The 22077-nt window shown below is 51.0% G+C and overlaps 1 protein-coding gene across 2 annotated transcripts in view; it reads right to left on the bottom strand.

The window, feature by feature from the left end:
• Nucleotides 1-22077, bottom strand: part of NRF1 (nuclear respiratory factor 1) — a 78658-nt gene that overhangs the window by 4491 nt on the left and 52090 nt on the right. Inside the window, exon 11 of one of the 2 annotated variants that reach the window (XM_086609915.1) lies at nt 20225-20374. The exons of the other annotated variant lie outside the window; for it this stretch is intronic. Within the exon in view, the coding sequence (XP_086466041.1) occupies nt 20225-20374 (150 nt within the window). The remainder of the gene's footprint in view (nt 1-20224; nt 20375-22077) is intronic. 2 annotated transcript variants of the gene reach the window in all.

Raw genomic sequence — 22077 nt, 5'->3', positions numbered from 1 at the left:
CACATTCCTAGTCCTTCCAGATCTGGATCACTGTCCTACTCAGCGACACAAGACATCTCTTTTATTCCCCGGTAGCTAAGGTTGAATGCATTCCCCAAGGTGCATCCTTATCTCCTGTTCAGTGTCTGGTAGTCTGAAGTGTCTCAGCCCATCTGCGAAGGTGCTCCAAGTACACAGAGAGCTAACCAGCCGTGCAGATCCACTCTTCAATGCCCCAGTTCCATGAACTGGTTCTTTCCTGACCATAGATGAGGTGAGGTTTACACTGTCCTGGCTGCTGACACAGCCCATCGCTGTGTTGTTTGACTGCTCTTGGAGATCAGCGCCGAAAACCCGTTTGTCAGCATCCCATGTGGTTCCACATCCAATAAAGCTTATTTAGTGGATATCACATTCCAGGTATGAAGCAATCATACCAGATGTGGAGGGAAGATGGGCCAGAAAGCCAATGCAGATCTTACCATCACAAAGGTCCCATCGAAGAAGAAATTGTAACAGAGCATGGCCACCTTTTTTGCTGACAACACCAAGTTGGGTGGTGTGGTGGACACACTGGAGGGAAGGGATGCCGTCCAGAGGGACCTGGACAGGCTGGAGAGATGGGCCTGTGAGAACCTCATGGAGTTCAACAAGGCCAAGCGCAAGGTCCTGCACGTGGGTCGGGGCAATCCCAAGCACAAGGACAGGCTGGGCGGAGAATGGATTGAGAGCAGCACGGAGGAGAAGGACTTGGGAGTGCTGGTTGATGAGAAGCTCAACGTGAGCCGGCACCGTGCGCTGGCAGCCCAGAAAGCCAACCGTGTCCTGGGCTGCATCCAAAGCAGCGTGGGCAGCAGGTCAGGGAGGGGATTCTGCCCCTCTGCTCTGCTCTCCTGAGACGCCCCTGCAGTGCTGCCTTCAGCTCTGGGGCCTCCATCATAAGAAAGACATGGAGCTGTTGGAGCGGGTCCAGAGGAAGCCATAAAGATGATCTGAGGGCTGGAGCACCTCTGCTATGAAGAGGGGGTTGGAACTGGATGATCTTTAAGGTCCCTTCCAACCCGAACCATTCTATGGTTCTATTCTAACCTCAGACAAAGCTCTGTCTGAAGCTGGACTGTAAGTATCAGGTTATGATCTGGCAACAGATGGTATGAAGAGCCTTGCTGCCATACGTCCCGTGAATGTTTGGAATGCTCTCGTTACGGCGGCAGTGTGAGCTCACAGCTGGACAGTCAGGTTCTGCAAGCCTTGAAACGCACCCTGGAGTAAAACGGTCTTCACTGATACCAAGACAGGAGTTGTCTCCTGTCCATATGGACAATATGGACATTCGATGTAACGCTTCCGAAAGCTTCATCCTCACGTGAAATGCCCAAAGACAGGCAGGATGGCTGGGAGAAACCGAACAGGGGTAATCTCGAGGGACCTCTCAGCTGCCCGTCACTCAGTGAGAGAGAGATGTCCTCTTCCCAGCTGCGATGGGCTCCTCCAGAGAATGTCTTGGCCATGGAAAGGCGGAACAGCAAGACCGTGCACGTAACGTTCTCTGCCTGAACATAAGAGCAAAGTCCTGGAGGGTCAAGAGATAGGAACCAGCCCCATTCTTGACCAGGCAAGACAATGGCAGCCACTGTCATCATGTCGAACACCGACTCAAGAAAGGAAACTGCCTCCTCTTCTTTCAAAAAGTGCAAAATCCTCTTCTTTGATAGCATCAACTACAACAGAGAGCTGATCTCCCACCAAAGCCAAGTCCTGTGGGAACAGCCTCTGGAATGGGAGGGTTGTGAGCAAGGAAAAGGCAAACGGAGAAGCATTGTCACTTGGCTCCTGGATCAGAGACAGGCATCTCAAGCAACGCTCTGTGGTACCGAGCCAGCCGAACCCCAGGAAGAGTGGGAAGGGGAGATGGTGTCAACCTTTTCAACACACCTTTGGGGAGGCTGGTAAAGGAAGAATTTCAGAGGGATGCTGTTAAGAGAGTCGAGTTGATGGTTGTAAAAGCTGTGAAGTCACAAGAAACACTGCACTGATCGCGACCACCTCAGAGCCCCGCACAGAGTACAGGATATCATCTGGTTTTTAGCTAGGAGACATCATCTTATCAAAAACCAGGACCTCGACTGAGAGCTGCACGTCCCCTTCCAAAAGGCCTCCACAACCCACTTCAAATCATCAGAAGCCACGAGCCATGGTCAGCCGCAGCCGGTGCTGCTCTTGGGGATCCACTGGCACCAGAGGCACGCTCAGCACCAAGGAGGGAAAGCAGATCCAATGTGATGGACGCCAAAGTTGGTATGTCTTGCTCCTGGACACCAAAAAGGGGACAAGTGTTCAAAGTTGTCTGGTTTATCACTTGCTTTGAAGATCTGCAAGCACTGCAGAGTCAGAAGACCACCGTGAGTGCCCTTACAAGCCTCCCAGACTCCTGCTAGAGCTCGTAAGACCTTACAGTGCTCACACCAACAATGGAGAAGGCTAAAAAGAGTGAAATTTTCCACTGGGCTTTCTTGGCCATTGATCTCCCAACTCATTCAGAGGACTTTGCTTGCTTCAGTCTTCTGAGCTAGCACTGAGGGGAAGCTAATACAAATTTTGCTTAGCACGATCCTACCGTAGCACTTCCCAGCAGATATTCCCGTAACTTCTTTTTCCTCTCCTCCGGAGGCATGAGGCTGAGCAGTCCAACCAAAACTCCTCTGCTCAAGAATGCACTACAGGGCTCCAGCCCACAGGTCAGCAGATACCATCTCATCGCTACGTTTCGTTCAGAGCCAAAGGCAGCTTTTGAAGACAACGATGGAAGAATTCTCGTGGACGATTCAAAATGACCAGTGCACAGATTTTAACGCACAAAAAAAAAAACCCAAAACCAAGCAAGGAAATGCACCATTAGAGGACCTCTGACCAAGGAAACGTGGGCAGCACAACGAAAGCACAAATGCTTTGATCTCTGTGCCTCGGGTGGCCTGTAAACACATCAGGACTGACGCGGGTAAGTAGGGAAGAACTCGATTGTCTCTTCTACAGTGGGACAGAAGAAGTTATGAGCTTGAAGTGCAGCATGGAAAGTTGCACTAGGCATTAGAGTGGTGGGAAAAAAATCCAGACAACTGCTAAACATCAGGTTAGTGAAGCTCTGGAGCAAAGTCATAGAATCATAGAATCATAGAATCGTTAGGGCTGGAAGGGACCTTCAAAGGTCATCTAGTCCAACCCCCCTGCAAGGAACAGGGATATCTCCAACTAGATCAGGTTGCTCAGGGCCTCATCCAACCGGGCCTTGAACGTCTCCAGGGATGGAGCATCCACCACCTCTCTGGGCAACCTGTTCCAGTGTTCTACAACTCTCATGGTAAAAAATTTTTTCCTAATATCCAACCTGAATCTACCTCCCTCTATTTTAAAACCATTACCCCTTGTCCTATCACAACTGGCCCTCCTGAACAGCCTCTCCCCCATCTTTCTTGTAGGCCCCCTTGAGGTACTGGAAGAGTCTCCAGCACCAAAGGTCTTTTAGAGCCAGCTAAGGCTGGTGCTGGGTCAGGCAAGGGACTGGTGTAAGTGATCACTTGATTTCCTCAGCCTCGTATGTGAACAAGATTTTGGAGGCTCCATTTTATGTAAAGAAGCTTTGGTCCACTGATGGTAGAGTCACCAACCAAGCAAATCCGAGCCAGCACTAGGACACAGAGGGCAAATCAGTTGGCACTAGAGATATTTCTTGACAGTAAATTGGGTTCACAGTCAACCACGGGATATACCTCATTCTCCCACGGGACATGTGCAGTTTCTTTCAGAAACATGACACAACAGGAGGGGCTCTTGTGACTCGTTTTCAAAAGGATGGTCGGACAAACGCGATATTAAGCAGCTCTGACCAGCTGTTTGTGGTCACACGTATGTATTCTGGCCAGACGGCGTGTCTCGCTGCCTACAATACAGGTCGCACAACCACTGGTACTTGAACAACTGCAGAGCAACCATGTCCTTCAACTGAACCCTGGAGCAATGACCATTCCCATTCTCAGCAAGACACCAAGAAAGCTGGAGGGGGACTTTTTACAAGGGTGTGTAGTGACAGGACAAGGGGCAATGGATTTAAACTGAAAGAGGGGAGATTTCCATGAGATCTAAGGAAGAAATTTTTCACTCTCAGGGTGGTGAGGCACTGGCACAGGTTGCCCAGAGAAGCTGTGGCTGCCCCATCCCTGGAAGTGTCCAAGGCCAGGTTGGATGAGGCTCTGGGCAACCTGGTGTAGCGGAAGGTGCCCCTGCCCATGGCAGGGGGGTTGGAACTGGATGATCTTTGAGGTCCCTTCCAACCCATTCTACAATAAGCGCAGTGCTGGAGACTACCTGGTGCGTTACTGCTAACACAGCAGAGCACCACTCAGCACACACATTAAACACTCTCACAACAGATTTTTATTAAATCCATATTGCTTTGCGTGGGAATCTGGCTTGCCAAGATTTCCAGAAATTATCGTCTCAATCACCTCCCTTTTGGGGGACTATCTCGAGAGGCCTTCAAGAGGGGGAAAGGACCGGCGATGGGCATGAGCACGTATCTTTGGAGAAACAAACCCCATCTCTGCAACAAGTTTAAATCACACCAGCTAACGAGTGCTGTTAGAGTCACGTTATCCTGAAAAATCCTCTGGCCGTAGAGCAGAAACATCCACAAAATAAACGTGTCCCCTCAGATACGAGGTGTTGACATGACACCATGGATGGGATTTCAGCCCAAGCCAGCTGCAGAAATCAAGCATTTCAGGAATCCTACCACACTCGGTGGTGACAAAGGAAGCAGAAGACATCTCTTAACACAGGCACCTACTTGAAGATAAGACAGATTGCGTTCTGAAAGCATGCCCTCCTCTCTCTCTCCCCATCCCAACTACAGCTGAAGCATCAATGACTAACTCAAATTAGATGTCTCTTAGGACAAGATGATAGCTGGAAGGATTTTCACCATGAGAAATGGCTTACTGACAAATCACAAAAAGTCCACGCAGCAATTTAAGCTCTGAGAACTTTCCAGGCACACAAGTCACAGCTCCTCCCTATACGTTCTCTGTGCCAGTCATCTCAAAACACAAAAAAGTGCTCCACCAAACGATGATTTGAAAAAAGCTGCAATCCTTATTCTGGCCATAAGCATAGAATCATTAAGGTTGGAAAGGACCTCTAAGATCAAGTCCAACCATCAGCCCAATACCACCATGCCCACTAAACCATGTCCTGAAGTGCTACATCTACACGTTTTTTTGAACACTTCCAGGCATGACGACTCCACCGCCTCCCTGGGCAACCTCTTCCAATGTTTGACCACTCTTTCAGTAAATAAATTTTTCCTAATATCCAATCTAAACCTCCCTGGTGCAACTTGAGGACATTTCCTCTCGTCCTATCACTAGCCACCTGGGAGAAGAGACCAACACTGACCTCATTACAACTTCCCTTCAGGTCGTTGCAGAGACTGATAAGTTCTCCCCTGAGCCCCCTTCTCTCCAGGCTGAACACCCCCAGTTCCCTCAGCCGCTCCTATAACACTTGTGCTCCAGACCCCTCACCAGCTCCGTTGCCCTTCTCTGGACACGCTCCAGCATCTCAATGTCCTTCTTGCCATGAGGGGCCCAAAACTGAACACAGGATTTGAGATGTGGCCTCACCAGCACCGAGTACAGGGGGATGATCACTGCCCCAGTCCTGCTGGCCACACTATTGCTGATACAAGCCAGGATGCTGTTGGCCTTCTCGGCCACCTGGGCCACCTCAAGATCATCCATCACCTGTCTTTTCAAGAGTCTTTCTGGTCAAAACCACAACAAAGAGAAAGGTAATAAGGCACCTGAAGTTTTGATAGCCAAGTTGAGTCATGGCAGCTCACAGACGGGGCACGAAAGCGAGTGTTGCAATCTAGCAGGTTACATCACAGCCTCGACTTTTCCTTAGAAGATAAGCACAGGAGACAAAACCAGATGCAACATTTCCGTCAACAACTGCATGGGATGTAGGAAGGACAGCCCTGGAGCTACTATTTCCTTCCCTGAAACCAGACCATCTTCATGATCACATCTCAGTGTCTCAGACTGCCCCTGGGCATCACCTACTTGCTTAATATCGTCAGTGACTTGTTCTTTCCTCAGTCCTGGCTCCTCTTGTTCTGTTGCAGCAAGCTTTCCTTCTCTGCTCGTTCAGAGCCACGGGAGCCGCTGTCCCAGTGCCCCATAAAGCCTGGTTGATTTGGGACCTCCAGCCCTACACCATCAGAAAGGCAAGGGCCAGGATGCAACACCATGCTTGTAGGGGCTCATTCTTCCTTCCCCTCACTTAGCTTCAGCAAGACTTGTAGATGCTCGGCATTTTGTATCAGGGTGTTGTTTTAAACCCCAAGTTTGGATGTTTTTCATTTATCCCCAAGTCTCGGTGGGAGACCGACCTTCCTTCTCTAGACAGCTCATTGCACGAGCATCTTCGATACATTTCTATGTGCTTCCTCTCTACAAGGAAGGAATGGTCACAGCTTAGCCAAGATCTGAAACACCTTTGGCTTAATCTCCCTTATTTCTTGGTCTTTTACCTTTGCCTCTACGGCAGAGGAAGGTACAAAGGGACCACCCAGTTACTGTGGCTCCTTTCAGCAGACCACAGGTGTGTCTGCACCTCTCACTTTGATATACAATCCAAGAGAATACAAGCCCATTCTTCACCCTGGAGAGATGACCAAGAGGACACCACTTTCCCTTGTCAAATGACTAACAAGATCCCTGAAGAGGACTCCAAAGCTTTTGGGGGTTTTGGAGCTTGAGGGGGTTTTTGGAGTTCTTTTTAAGCTGCAGTACTTTGAGACAAAAACACTGGGGCTGGGATTCCTGATCTACAGGAGCCTCTGTTGCTGGAGGGGACAGCCCAACCTCTCAGGTGACATACACACAGGGACTCAGCTGTGCCTCATGGAATCATCTCCCCTGAAGCCCCAGCATTTCCACAGAAAGAGGAAGACCCCAGTGAGCCAACCTGATACGTAGACTCTTCCCTGGCACGGCAATGACCCACAGTCTTCAAGCAGAGGTGACAAACATCTCCTTCACTGATGACACTTCCCAACTGCCATGGACCTCTGTCTTTGCAGCCCTTTCCTGACATACCTGAAGCCTTCCATCTGCAACATCTGCAGCAAGGATAGCAACATAAGGGAAAACTTTGCAATTCTCTTTACCATTGGAAATGATTAATCTGAAATGCCGGGTCTTCTGTTCCATCCTCATTTTGATGTAGCTGAAAACTCCTATGGAAAGGGTTGGGAAAAGAAGGCAAAGCAGCAGTCTGGTATCCCGACGGTGGATTAGCGTCATGCCTTCAGCCCTCGTGTCTTACGTAAGGTTATCTGTCCCGTGCTCTCCCCTTCCTGGGGTGTGGAATCGAGGGGGAATTTAGAGCTCCATAATAGGACCTGGACACTGGCTGAGGCAGAACTAAGCTGTGTCTGTTCCAGCTCAGCTCTTACCCAGACCTCACACCCTAGTGCTGGGTCCCCGGGGTAAGTCACCCTAAAACCAAGCCAATTAGGTGCGTAGGAGAGGACAACCACGCAAGGAGTCTATGAGTCTACCTGTGAAAAGAAAGGGTTTTTTACCAGACTCCACAGAGGAAAGCTTAGCAAATAACCCTTCTAAGCTTCCTTGATTGGCTGCCTTTGCCGTGGAGCGAAGGGCACACCTGATAAGATTAGCAGCCTATCATGGGCAATCAGGTATATAGGAACCATAGTTAAAAATAGAGAAAGTACAGCAACCCCTCACGTCTGCCCAAGTTGGGATTCACTTTCCTTACGATCTCTTTTCTGCTAATCATAGAATCATAGAATGGTTAGGGCTGGAAGGGACCTTCAAAGGTCATCTAGTCCAACCCCCATCTAGTCCTCTAATAAAAAAGATGGAGCAGACAGGTGTTACCAGTGCCAAACTTCTCAGAAGGTAGAGACAGGAAACACCTAAGAACAGATACGAGTTGCCTCCTCTCATGAGAAATCAGATACCAAACCAATGACTGGACAGGCGGGCAATACAGCACCTGAAAGTTTCTGGATAATCACCTAATAGGGATCCCGATTATATTTTGCCATAAATCCTTTACTGACTTGCCTGCTATGCTCTTTACATCCACAGGGGCTCTTCCAGAGGAAGAACTGCCTATCGAGACTGACTCTTACCCTACCTTTAAAAACAGCCTTTAGGGTCTTGTATTTTCATACAGTTTTATTAAAGGCTACGGTGAGAACGGAGGCAGGGCACCATCTAAAACTGATAAAATGTTACATTACTTAAACGACAGAAGTCTATTTTAGAATAAAGTCATTTGAACGGAATTAAATCATTTTTTTTAAGCACTGAAATATCGCATATTCTAATGAAGCTGATAATTATTTGGCAGAGTTTCTGCAGGAGCAATACTCCGGGCATCCTGGCAAATCATAAATGGGGGAATACAGTCGCATCTCAAAAGACAGGTGTGTCCACACTCCAAAAGCTGGTGGACATCAGCCAGCAGAAGTGTTCACGGTCACACCCTTGTACCTGCCCGGCACACGGGGAAGCCTACTTCTTTACTCAGGTTGCTCTGACAACGTTCAGCCTACTGTTCCTTAAAGCTGGTGGGTGCTGAAAGTATATTTGTGGGGTTTTCTCTCCTTTGTGCTGCTGCTTTAACTCTGCCTCGTGTCCGCGACCTTTAAAAAGCCCAATTTTACAAATCCAAAAAAAAAAAATCACAACGTCCCCACGCCCCCATCCATCACCACGGTACCGCTGCTTGAGTGTTACTCAAATACAGGCTCCGAGCCCAGCTCGGTCCTGCTCCCTCATTAATTCTTTACTTAAGTAACGCTTACGAGCGAGCTCGGCTTGCGTAAGGCTAACGAGACTGGGCTGCAAGATATTAATTAGCACATCCCAGAGGCATGTGCATCTCTACCCCACCGCCCCACCAGCGTCCAGGCACAGAGCGGCGGCTGAGAAAGCCATTCCAGGATGCCTGGATGTAAATATATATCCGACACCTGATATTATTCCCCTTGAAAGTGTGAAAGGAGGCAGGGGAAGAAGTAAATATATTAAAAAAAGACAGATAGATATAACCCTTTTAAGCCCAAGAAACACCACAGTGAGGAATCTAAAGGACCAAGTGGCAACAGCAGCTAAATCCCGTTATTCCAAACTACCACCACAAAAAATCCACTCACCTGATGAACTCTCTGCCAGGCTCCACTTGCAACCTGAATAGTCTGCTGCTAGGAAGCCTGACAATAAAATGCAAGTGTAAAAGGCTGAACAAAGGCCAAATACTACAGGTGGGGTGGGGGCAATAAGTGGGGTAAATAATGTATTCGTAGGAAATACATCCTTTTCCTTACTAGGTGAATTAAAAAATTCAGGGCTCACATACGAGTAGAAAATTCAAACGTCCACACACGAGTAGGAAATTCAGTGCTGACATACGAGTAGAAAATTCAGGGCTCACATACGAGTAGAAAATTCAGTTTCCACATACAAGTAGAAAATTCAGTGCTGACATACGAGTAGAAAATTCAGTGCTCACAAACGAGTAACGCCCCAATATTAAGCAGAGTAACCTCAACATTCCTACCTCTATACAGAACACTACGTGCCTAAGTGGGAGGTAGAGTAAGCAGGTGGTAAAGTAGAAGACACTTCCAGATTATTTGCACTGTATTTTGCAAATATTTAGATGAAGGGCTTAATTGGACCAGAGAGACCTGATGAGAAATGGCTGCACGGGAGCGAGAGTAGTAAAAATCCATCTCGGAAAAGCTAAGGCCACCTCTAATAACGATCCCCACTATTCCCTGAGTAATGAGGGATGAGAAATGAATGAGAAGCAGAAACGGCTGCCAAAGTGGCATTTCTATGTATCCCAAGAGCACGAGGCTGGAGAGCTCACGAAATCCAGGCACTTGGCCTCGGTGGTCTCTGAAAGGAGCTCAACGATATTTTTAAGGTTACGACAACCTCGGACCTCAATGAGTTTCCCGAGTCCGCACGCCGCGCGATACATCACCTGTGAACACGACCATTAGCATATCCTACAGAGCATTTAGCACACGGACGTACAAAGCAGCTATTGTGCCGGCAGTACGGGAATCCGTAACCGGATAGTCTCTGGCTCCATCTAAAAACCATTTTCCCAGCATTTCGCTGTCTTGTTCAGCAGGAGCCTCTCTGCTACAACAGAGCGCACATTCACGGCCAACGGACGGCTCCGAAGCGATGGGTTGTCTCCTCCGGCCCCTCCACCTCTTCGCTGGGGGAAATTGTGGTCTTAACCCAAGAGAGGGGACACGAACCCGCAGCCAAGAAAGGTGTGTGGCTTTTGGAGGAGGACACCACCTTGGGAAGGCGTTGGAAGCTTTACCTTGTGGATATGGAAAGCTGCAACTCCGGCGTCTCTGCTGGAGCCGTACCTTATGCTAGTTCCTGCACTAAGGAGGTAAGTACTCCTCTCCTTTCCCTAGGGGAAAAAAGGGCTAGATGCACACCTGGAACATCTTTTTTTTCTCCCCTCTTCTTCAAAGCACACCCTTCAAATCCAGCTATAAAAGCATCCCTGCTACCAACCAGCACAGCCCCTCGTTGCAACGGTGTTAAGTGTCACAGAGCTTTGATGTCCACGTTCCGTCTTCTTTACAGGACACGGACCCGTTCAGCACAGATCCCCCTCCTCCCTCTGTGGAGGACCCGGCCCATCCTCGGCGAGGTAAGCAATAAATCACGGCAAACACACCACCCAAACGTGGAACTATTGTGGAAAGAGCAAGTTTTTACAGTCCACATTCCTCCTTTTTTCGCACACCACCGTCTTCCACTGCCCGGCAGGTGGGATGGGTTCCTACCTCTCTCTCCCGAGAGTACTTATTCTTGGTATGTTACTGCCTCTGGCAGATTCTTCCCTTCTAAACTCAGCACATCTGTTGATAAAAAAACCCCAAAAACAAACCAAAAAGCTTGGACTCTGGCCCGGCAACTGAAGGTACAGAACATCCGGGCAGAGCCCGAGCTTACGCAGGCCAGGTGGTAGGAAGCCTCCCCGCACGCCAAGAGAAGGCAACGATGGGCACAAGGAGAGAAACGATCATGTGCTCCACACTAACCAAGAGTCTCTTCCAGGTGTTTTGTCCCTGTGGGTCTCACCTCGGGCACGCAGGAGCCCGCAAAGGGAGACTCGTGGCACACGGACCCGCGTAGACAAAAACTTCAAGAAGAATCAAGCAGCCGCTCGCGTAACAGCCCGTCCCGCCGCTTCCCGGGGCAGGACAGGACAGGTTGGAAATTGCTTCCCGAGAGCGAAAGGAGCTGCGGTGGCCGGAGCATCCCTCTGCTCTGCGTCTGCTGTGGATGGTTCAGACCCGCGTCCCGCTCGCGGGCTGCAGGAAGGCTGCTCTGGCTCAGAAGCCGGACCAGAAGCGAGAAAGCCCATCTCCGACAGCGGCAAACGAGCGGAAAGCCTAAAACCCAGCCCAGTCCACGTCTTGCTAATTTGCAGCAGGACTTCAAACCTCTCAACTCCTATTCGGAAGGGCAACTCGGACCCTTTATTGCAAAGAAAAAGTACCAGGAACCTCAGAGAAGATTCGGCCGAGGTTGTCATAAGGCATCTGCGGGTTCGAGCGATGGGAAACGACCACGGGCCAAATTCACTGACGGTGTATCACTGAACACAAACCCCCCCAGATGCTGATCCCTGAGACTTCAAAAGAGCTGAAAATACTATATTTACGCCAGCGATAAAACTCAGCTTCCATTAGCTCCACGTTGACCGTTTAAACACAGTGGTCCCGTCGTGCACACCCCCATTAGAGTCCCCTGATGCTCGGGACTACAAAGGTTTTCTTTTTTCTTTTTTTTTTGATGGGAAGGGGTGGAAGGGAAGAGATCAGCAGGCTCAGGGGAATAGCAGAGAGCCTTTCACTGCGAGGTCTCCCGTCGAAATCTGTCACGGGCAGCGGCAACAGATGGCCACTTCTGAAGGCAGTTCCATAGCTCACGTGAAATGAGAGATTGTCTCAGGCAACTGGTGGACGACTTATTGAAGCCACGAACACACTGCTGGTGGTTTCTGGTAGAGCAACCGAGGGATTACACGGGTACAAAGCAACTGCTGCCCACCTGATCAAAGGCACCTCCTTCCCGGAGGGAACGGAGGCAAATTGCTGGCAGCTTACGGCTGGGAAGGCAGGGTGGGAAGCTCCGGCTGCACAAGTCTGGATCATGGTCTGAGACCGGCTGCTTTAGCTGTCCTCGGCTCCTCTGGCTCCTCCGCACCAGTCCTCGTGCGCTGAACGTCCCTTCGGACATGCTTGAGGTTTTGAAGATTAAAATTATAGAATCACAGAAGGGTTTGGGTTGGAAGGGACCTCAAAGATCATCCAGTCCCAACCCCCCTGCCATGGGCAGGGACACCCTCCACTACACCAGGTTGCCCAAAGCCCCATCCAACCTGGCCTTGAACACTTCCAGGGATGGGGCAGCCACAGCTTCTCTGGGCAACCTGTGCCAGTGCCTCACCACCCTCAGAGGGAAGAATTTCTTCCTTAGATCTCATGGAAATCTCCCCTCTTTCAGTTTAAAGCCATTGCCCCGAGTCCTGTCTCTACACGTCCAAAGCCCCTCTCCAGCTTTCCTGGAGGCACTGGAAGGTACTGGAAGGTCTCCCCGGAGCCTTCTCTTCTCCAGGCTCAACAGCCCCAACTCTTTCAGCCTGTCTCCATAGCAGAGGTGCTCCAGCCCTTGGATCATCTTCGTGGCCTTCTCTGGACCCGCTCCAACAGCTCCATGTCCTTCTTGTGTTGGGGACCCCAGACATGGGGGTAAAAGGGAGATGAGGAAGTTGAAGGATCTGTGGCAATAAGGAGGCAAATCCATAGGGAGAGAAAGTTTGCTACAATCTGTAAGCTTGATATGGGAATAATAAATAAACCCATGATTAATTTGAAAGCAATTCCAAGCTAGCACTCCCTCAGTCTTTCCCTTCTCAGGGTGTATCCTCCAGTGAACACTTTAACTTTCTCTGGGCAGGTGGCAAAAAGCCCACCAGTGACCAAACGTCTCTGGAGCAGAAGGAGGTCCACGTGAGCCATCAGAAAGTGTTACTCAGAGAGGAACTCATACACATCAGGGAGTAAATTAAGCCAAATGATAAGGGCGGGTCGGAGGAACAGGTCAAATTCAGACTTAGAAATGCCACCTCTGGTTTTGGAAAAGATTCAGAGGAAACCACTTCAGGAGAAATGGCTTTTTTTCTTCTTGGAACCTGTTTTGCAGCTTCACATCGACTCAGAAGCACGTGTGTGCTCCTGAGCTAGCGAAGACGCTCCGCAACGATGGCTGGTGTGGCTTCAAAACTACCAACCTGCTGATGGACCAAAGGAGGTTACAGCCTCCCACAGCAAGCAGAAGCCACCATCCTGCTCTCGTGTGCTGGCCTGCCAGGGTCTGCAGCATGGGGAAAATAGGGCGATTCCCCTGCAATCTTCCTGCACAGCTGTTTACTAGCTATGGATTACTGCTGTCACATGAGCTGCTTTATAGCAAAGCCAAGCTGTCTTCATGAGCTGAGAAGGTCACTGGGAGACAGGGGCCTCCAGGGACAAACACACCGCCCTCTACTCGCCCGTGATTTACTTCCCAGAGAGGCTCCAGGCAGAGAGAGAAGCGTTCCCGACTGGTCAGAGGGCAATGAAAAATGGTTTTACCTTCAAGCCCTCCATCCAGCTATTGCTAGGACTCACCCAGTGAAAGGGAAGAGGAGGGCTATCCTCAGGGGTTAGTCACACGCTGTCCGTTTGCCAGGCTGCAATCGAGGTGCTGGAAGGCTGGAATGGTCCTTACAGTGATAAATTTACCTTCTCTTCCTTGTGTGCCCACAGGCGAGGGCATCCCACCGACCTTTCGGACAAAGCCACCCACGCGTCACCAGCCAAGGGTGGAGTGACATCTCCCCAGGCTCTCGTGCAACCCGCTTGACGCCTCAAAGCATAAATGAATCAATCCTATGGGAAGAAACGTCCTCTTCAAATCCAAAAATCTAACGGCTGAACATCAGGGCCAAGGAAGGGGAACGAGTTTCACTTGGAAGAACGTAAGACTGAAAAGTCCAACGCGGCCACTCGGGAAAATGAATTCAAACCTGCTGCCTTCATCGTTCTGCCATAGGCAGGTGTGGTGGACATCGAAAACATTTCTGCAGGCGAGATCGCTCGCAGGCTCGGTGCTTGCAGGACGGGGCTCTTTACTATGCCCCAGAGGCATAAGACAGATGGAGATGTGCTTTTAGGCTTGAAAATCAGTCCCTGCTATGGAGATCCACAGAAGAGGATAAGTACAACCACAGAACGATCCTCGAGACATGCTCAGAAAAAAGCAATAGAGGAACTCAAGAGGTCAGGCCCTGCTAAAAAAGCAGCTGAGGCTGTTCTCAAAGAGGGGCAGAAGCACTTTTGAAGGCAAAGACAACAAACAGCACCTCGGGCAGTTTGGAGATGTCTACTCCACATCGGTGCCCGGGGAAGTGAGAAAGCAGAGTCTGAAGAGAAGCACGGAGTCGGGGAGGCTGCGCTGAGAACAGAAAGAGCGAGTAGCTCCACAGGGAGAAAACTTGGATTAATACACAAGACTATGAGCTTCGTAACCGGAGAGACACGCAAACCGCGCCCCGACGCAGGGAAGAGCTGGACTTGGGGAAGCCCCAGCTCGTAGCTTAGCTTACAGCGTATCTCTCCTTCTAGTGGGGTGCCCGGTGGCGGCGGGGCTGGAGGGGGGCGGTTCACAAAGCCCATCTCGTTTCATAAGATGCCTGACACAGTAACAACAGCTTGCTGGGATTTCAGCCAGCTTCCCATTTGGATCAGATTGCACCCGCCGCCCACCGACAGCCATTAAGAGGCTGGAGCTCAAAAACTGCCCTGGGGTCAGACGAGCCTCCATCCATTCAAAGCCCAGTAACATTTTCCACAGCTCTCCAGCGTACAGCGGGAGAGGGTGGCCTGATCCAGCCCAGCTCCGAGGCACGAGGGGACCTGTTAGGGAAGGCAGGAGCTGTGCCCTGCTGTCATGAAACAGCAGATTGCAGCCCAGTTCTGCTGGGACGCGGGGGGATTAGAAAGCCCCTCTCCATCTGCCCTGATTCAGTGTAATCGCAGGCTGCTCCTCCAATTCCCCAAGCCCTTGAGTGGTGTAAGGGGTAAAAGCAGCACAGCACAGGTAGGAAAACAGCAACGATGTCCCCAGCTCCGCCTGTGGTCGCAGCACTCACCCATCACTACAGAGACGGGGATGAGGGGACGCTGCTTCCCTAAGCAGAAGAAACGATGCCCTACAAGTCAAGGCGTGAGTCCTGCTCCACTCCGGGAAGCAGCCTACCATGCCAGCATGCAAGGAGGGTGAGCTCGGGCCTCTCGTTTGGAATTGCACGGAGGAGCAGCAGAATGAACTGTTGGAGAGGGTCCGGAAGAGGCCATGAAGATGATCCGAGGGCTGGAGCACCTCTGCTCTGGAGACAGGCTGAGAGAGTTGGGGCTGTTCAGCCTGGAGGAGAGAAGGCTCCGGGGAGACCTTCCAGCACCTTCCAGTGCCTAAAGGGGCTACAGGAAAGCTGGAGAGGGGCTTTGGACACGGGCGTGGAGTGACAGGACATGGGGCAATGGCTTTAGACTGAAAGAGGGGAGATTTCCATGAGATCCAAGGAAGAAATTCTTCACTCTGAGGGTTGTGAAGCACTGTCACAGGTTGTCCAGAGAAGCTGTGGCTGCCCCATCCCTGGAAGTGTTCAAGGCCAGGTTGGATGGGCCTTTGAGCAACCTGGTGTAGTGGAGGGTGTCCCTGCCCATGGCAGGGGGGTTGGAACTAGGTGATCTCTGAGGTCCCTTCCAACCCAAACCATTCTGTGATTTTATGATCAGAGATCGTGCCACTAGGATGAAGTCATCCTTGGTTGAGTACCACCACCCTATTTGAGAAGGTGGTAGGTTGGGTTATCAGGTCCAAAGTCCTTCTCAAATATCTGAGTCTTACACTCAGGGTGTATATACATTGGGGAGATGAAAAGCCCACAATATACCATCGACAAAAAACCCCACTCCTCTCTCAAACTAAAGCCTACACACTTCTCAATCACGCACTAGTTTAAACGAGGACTGTACTCCATAAAGATGACCAGGCCCCTTCCTTCTCCTGCTCAGTGTTCATCTGGGCTGAGCAAACGTGGAGCTGTGCAGAGCTGCCCAACCCCATCGCCTTACGCAACCATCAGGCAGAACACACCTTCTCCATGAGCAGAGGTGATCTCCAACCATCCAGCGAGCCGAGAGTCATTCGCCCTGTCACCCCCAGATACTCAGCTTCAGGGATGTTAGCATGCAGGGGCTAGCAAAGCTCAGGACCTCAGCGACATAGCTCTCAAAGTCAAGTTGTTGGAGACTCTGTCACCATAAATTGAAACAAGCACCTAGAATTTAACGCAAACATTGGCAATGGTGAAGTCAAATGAAAAGTCTCATTAAGAGATGGGGGAAAGCAAGATTTGGTGAATAAAATATACGCCATATGTATCACTTCACCTGCCGAAAGGCTTGGTCTCTTTTCAGGAAGCATCCTGCACTGAGCAACTCCTTCTCAAGCCATGTGGATTGTTGAGGGACTGAGACATGAAGATGCACAAGCCTGGACAAATATCATACAAATACACCAAATAAATAGGGTTTCAAATTCAACCTAGAAACACAATTAACTTCTACTCCCAGCCAGATGGACTTCTTACTCTTTTGTGATGATGGGTTGCCATGGGAAGGAAGCTCAACCTTGGGAAAGCAACAACCCCACGCAATGAGAAAATAAGGTGACTGCTACAGGAGGAGAGAAGCGGGACAGCCATGCCATGAAGGCCCTCGTTGAAACACATCTCCACGGGAAAGGCTGTGTAAGACACCAACCCTGTGTGCTTTCTTAAACCCACGCTCATCCCCAGCCCAAGCCCATGCTGCAGCGAGGCCAGGGCATGGTGGGAACAGCACTTCCTGCACCCAAGGCTCTCTTGTTTCCATCCTTCCACGCAGGAAGCAATCACGTCCCTTTGCCTTCTCAGCCCTGAAGACCACAGAATCACAGAATGGTTTGGGTTCAAAGAGACCTCAAAGTGCAGTTCCAACCCCCCTGCCATGGGCAGGGACATCCTCCACTACACCAGGTTGCTCAAAGCCCCATCCAACACCTCCAGGGATGCGGCAGACGCAGCTTCTCTGGGCAACCTGTGCCAGTGTTTCATCACCCTCATTGTAAAAACTTTCTTCCTTATCTCTAATCTAAATCTCCCCTCTTTCAGTTTAAAGCCATTGCCCCTAGGCTAGATCTCAGGCCAAACATTCCTTAAAATCCATCTGCTGCAACGATGCTGAGCCTTTATAGGAAAAAAAAAAAACCCCAAAGTTTTCTTCCTGACTGCTGGCCTGTTTTGGCACCGGAGCGGATGCACATGTACAACGACTGGGATCCCTCAAACGCAAAGCTTCCAAACACAACATTTCAGAAGATGGCTCGATGACCACGGTGTCAGTAGATCTGACTTGTTCCAAGAGAAATTCAAGATCAGCAGAAAGGACTTCAGCTTTCTGTCACGATCGCAAAGATGGGAACTGCTTTGGGCTGTAAGACCAGAACTGCTTTAAAGTATCGCGGCAAACATCGGGCAGCTTCTCTTTTTAAATTTACGGATAAAGAAGAAATCCTGCCCAGCCTGGAGTCGATACCAGTCCTGCTTCCTCTTCCAGACCAGAACAAAAGAGAACATATTGCAACTACGCTGAGAGAGGAGGGCTGCTGTCTATTTCTTTAAATGTAATGTTAATGCCTTGTAATCAGCTTTAATTTTTAAACAGACCCAGCCCTCCTGTCCATTTCCCCTAATTCAGGACACGTGGAAGGTAAATGGCCTGTGCTTAAACCGGGACAGCATCAGCTGTGACAGCTGGAGAGCCTGTAAGTCTCAACTGCCTGATAACAGGAATGGATGTCAAAACTCACCAGGGGAGGGGAAACGGGGAGGGCACGGGAGGTGCTGGAGATGCCGTAAGGTCATCGAGAAGCCGGGAGAGAAGGCCAGACGGGGCACGGCTCATTCACTGGATGGAAACTCATTGAAACCACCAGGACTCAAAGAAACGTTAGCAGGGATCACACAGCAAAGGACTTGGCAGCGACTCCCCGCTCCTAGCAAGGCTGGTTTCCCTCTCTGGGTATTGCTAACACCATGGCAAACATGCCGAGGAGAAAAGGCGAGTGTCTTCTAGGGGATGGCAACAGGTCAAGGCAGGAACCGAGCAACTCCCGCTGTCTCCCCAGGACGCCGCCTTGGCTCTCTGCGAGCTCACGGGCATGTTTCAGAGCTAAAAGAGCAGCCTGTAGGCTTCACGTGAGACTTGGGCACAGAGCAAGGGCACAAAACCACCCGGGAGGCTCTTCTTCTGCTGCTCCTTTGCAAAGAGGAGGCCTGGGGTACATCACGAGTACTCATCATATAAAAACCTTTATCCTCCGAGGAAACCGAACGACAGAGCCCGTGAGCCTCCCTACCCCGAAAGCCAAACTGTGCCCAGAAATAACCATTCTGCGTCTCCGCCAAGGGACTCACCAAGGTCATTCCATAAGCCAAGGGAAACCCTAAAGCCAGCAGCACCCAAGTGCTGTGGCGTCCACCTCCAGCCTCCTGCTCTACTCAGACAACCCAGGCGAACCGCCTGTGCCCAGTCGACGCTGGCTCCGGGTAACACGAGTGCACGTTGGCACAGGTAGCGCCTGGTTAGTTGGACCAAAGGGAAAATCCGACCGTCACCGCGCTGCGAGAGGGACTTGTCTGAGCCACTGTTATTTTTAGCCCCGGTTGGTGGGCAGACAAATCCTAATCGTCGGCGGCAGCCGCCTCGCCGTCAGCCCCAGGATGTCAGAGCAAAGCCGCGTGGCGCCCGGGACAGCCCAGCGCCAGGACAGCCTGAGCCAAGCGCGCCGCCAGCGCTGCCCAAGATCAGCGCCCGAGTGATGCAGGACATGGCAAAAACCATGAGATCCATCACGATGGGTTTAAAGCGGCAGGGCAAGGCAAGCCGGGCCAAAGCCAGCAGGAATTATCCGTGCTGGTTCAGTGCAAACGGAGCAGCAGGCCGGGGTCTTGGAAATTAGAGAGTCATGGAATGGGTTGGGTTGGAAGGGACCTTCAAGATCATCCAGTTTCAACCGCCCTGCCATGGGCAGGGACACCCTCCACTACACCAGGTTGCTCAAAGCCTCATCCAACCTGGCCTTGAACACTTCCAGGGATGGGGCAGCCACAGCTTCTCTGGGCAACCTGTGCCAGTGCCTCGCCACCCTCTGACTGAAAAATTTCTTCCTTAGATCCCATGGAAATCTCCCCTCTTTCAGTTTAAAGCCATTGCCCCGTGTCCTATCACTACACTCCCCTGTCCAAAGCCCCTCTCCAGCTTTCCTGCAGCTCCTTTAGGCACTGGAAGGCTGCGATAAGATCACCCCGGAGCCTTCTCTTCTCCAGGCTGAACAGCCCCAACTCTCCCAGCCTGTCTCCATAGCAGAGGTGCTCCAGCCCTCACATCATCTTTGTGGCCTCCTCTGGACTCGCTCCTGCTTTGGACAAGCCCAGGCAGATGATGTCTTTGGCCTTCATCATGCTGGGAAGGACCCAGCAGCACCATGCTGACTGGCGGCATCAAACCTGTGGCTGGTGTCCCGCCTATCCCAACACCACGTATTCCTCACCACCCACACTGGGGCTCCCTGGAAAGCCAGATGCCGACATGGAAAGAGCACAGACATGGAGCTGCAGTCGAGTCCCCCCTTCTCTACAGGGCACACGCAGGGAACTGTACGTACTTGACACAGAATGAGCAGGTTTTAACCGAGGCTTATGCCAACATGTTTTATTCAGAGTGCATCACGGCCGCGTCGCTGACAATAATTCATGTATGCGCAGTAAGTCATCTTCTAGGAAACACCCCTCCCTGTTCCTGGACCTGCTCAGCGCGCGCACCCAGGAGTTCACACTCATCCAACTTCAGCTCTCCTCGCTGGCTGCCACCGGCCTCTCTTCTCCCCTGTCGTACAAAACTCATCTGCAAAAATAATGTTCCTCACTTCTCCTTTAGGTTGGGACTAAATCGTACCTGTTTCAGGGTAACACTTCATTAATAAAATATGTTCACACCCAGAAGACCCTACAAAAAGCTCGACTGCTTCCTTCCTGTCCACCTGGATGCAAGCAAGCTGATCTGCACTTTGCCAAGTTGCTAGCGACTCGTTTGGCTCCACCTTCCCTAAAAAAGGAGATCCAACAGGGAAAAAAAAGCTTTTAAAGACCAACATTTACAGCAGATCAACCTTCAAACCTCCCCCCCAGCTTTTTTTTTTTTTAAATTTTCTCATGCAAAAAAGTCACCAGTTACCAGGAGATCAGCGTGCCACACCTCCCTGTCCCGAGGCATCCAAAAGCAAGAACAGGCAGTTCCCTTCACTGGGTTTGCCCAACGTTATCTCCCTCCGCCTCCACGCTCCCTAGGAGATGCACAGCCCAGGGAACGGGATCTCGGCTCCCGCCTTCCCCTCCTGGATGTGCCTTCAGCTGTAAACAGCCTACGCAGAGCGCAACGGGAACGGCAACCACGCTCCAGGCCTGGAGGTCTCTCTGCTGTCGAGAGGAGGGTTCCCCATCTCCCATCTGCGCAGTCGAGGGTGGAGACAGGTTTTCACCTGACACCTTATTGATTTCGTGCGGGAAGCTCAGCAACCTCAGCCAGGGCTGAAGGCTTTTCAGCATTTGAACTGTTTCTGATATAGAAATCACCAACTGGAACAACTTGCAGCCCAGAAAGCCAACCATATCCAGGGCTGCATCCGAAGAAGCGAGGCCAGCAGGTCGAGGGAGGGGATTCTGCCCCTCTGCTCTGCTCTTGGGAGACCCCACCTGGAATACCGCGTTCAGCTCTGGGGTCCCCAGCACAAGAAGGACATGGAGCTGCTGGAGCGGGTCCAGAGGAGGCCACAGAGATGATCCAAGGGCTGGAGCACCTCTGCATGGAGACAGCCTGAGAGAGTTGGGGCTGTTCAGCCTGGAGAAGAGAAGGCTCCGGGGAGACCTTCCAGCACCTTCCAGTGCCTGAAGGGGCTACAGGAAAGCTGGAGAGGGGCTTTGGACAAGGGTGTGGAGTGACAGGACTCGGGGCAATGGATTTAAACTGAAAGAGGGGAGATTTCCATGGGATCTAAGGAAGAAGCAGCCACTCTGAGGGTGGTGAGGCACTGGCACAGGTTGCCCAGAGAAGCTGTGGCTGCCCCATCCCTGGAAGTGTTCAAGGCCAGGTTGGATGGGGCTTTGAGCAACCTGGTGTAGTGGAGGGTGTCCCTGCCCATGGCAGGGGGGTTGGAACTGGATGATCTTTAAGGTCCCTGCCAACCTAAACCATTCTAGGATTCTATATGCCTCTATAGGTTTGTTTATCCCACGCTAACTTGCAAGATACGCTCCTGTACTGATGCCTCATTTCCTCTGTTTGCGAAAGCAGAGAGCTTGCTAATCCCCCTTTGCCCACGTCAGAGTCCTAATGCTCTCTCCAGGCTTCCATCACAACTCGATAATCCTGGCTCACCTCCAGCTGTAAGCATGGCTCCCTTTGGCTATATGAAGAATTGGGTTTGAATTTTTTGGATGACTAGAGGGATGGAGAAGGGCAAGACTCACTGAAGGCTCCTCTTAGTGCCCACCTGTAGGGCTGCCATGCCATCACCAGGCACATCAGGGCTCCCAGGAGCCTCTCCAGCAGCACAGGGAGGAGATATGTCAGTTAAACGTGCTTTGGGGCCAGAAAAAAGAGTAGCGGTTGCTGCACGAGAGGACCAAGGTGGACAAGGAAGGATCCATTGGGTCCATGGCTGTGCCTGGCTCAGGTCTGTTAAATCAATTCCCTGATGGCAGCTTGATTTCACATCTTCCACTGACACTTCTCTTACAAACACCAGCTCT

This window comes from Tauraco erythrolophus, chromosome 4 (genome assembly GCF_009769465.1).
Source record: "Tauraco erythrolophus isolate bTauEry1 chromosome 4, bTauEry1.pri, whole genome shotgun sequence".
Lineage (NCBI taxonomy): Eukaryota > Metazoa > Chordata > Aves > Musophagiformes > Musophagidae > Tauraco > Tauraco erythrolophus.
The sequence above is the reverse complement of the archived record's forward strand: the minus strand, read 5'-3'. Positions and strand labels throughout refer to the sequence as shown.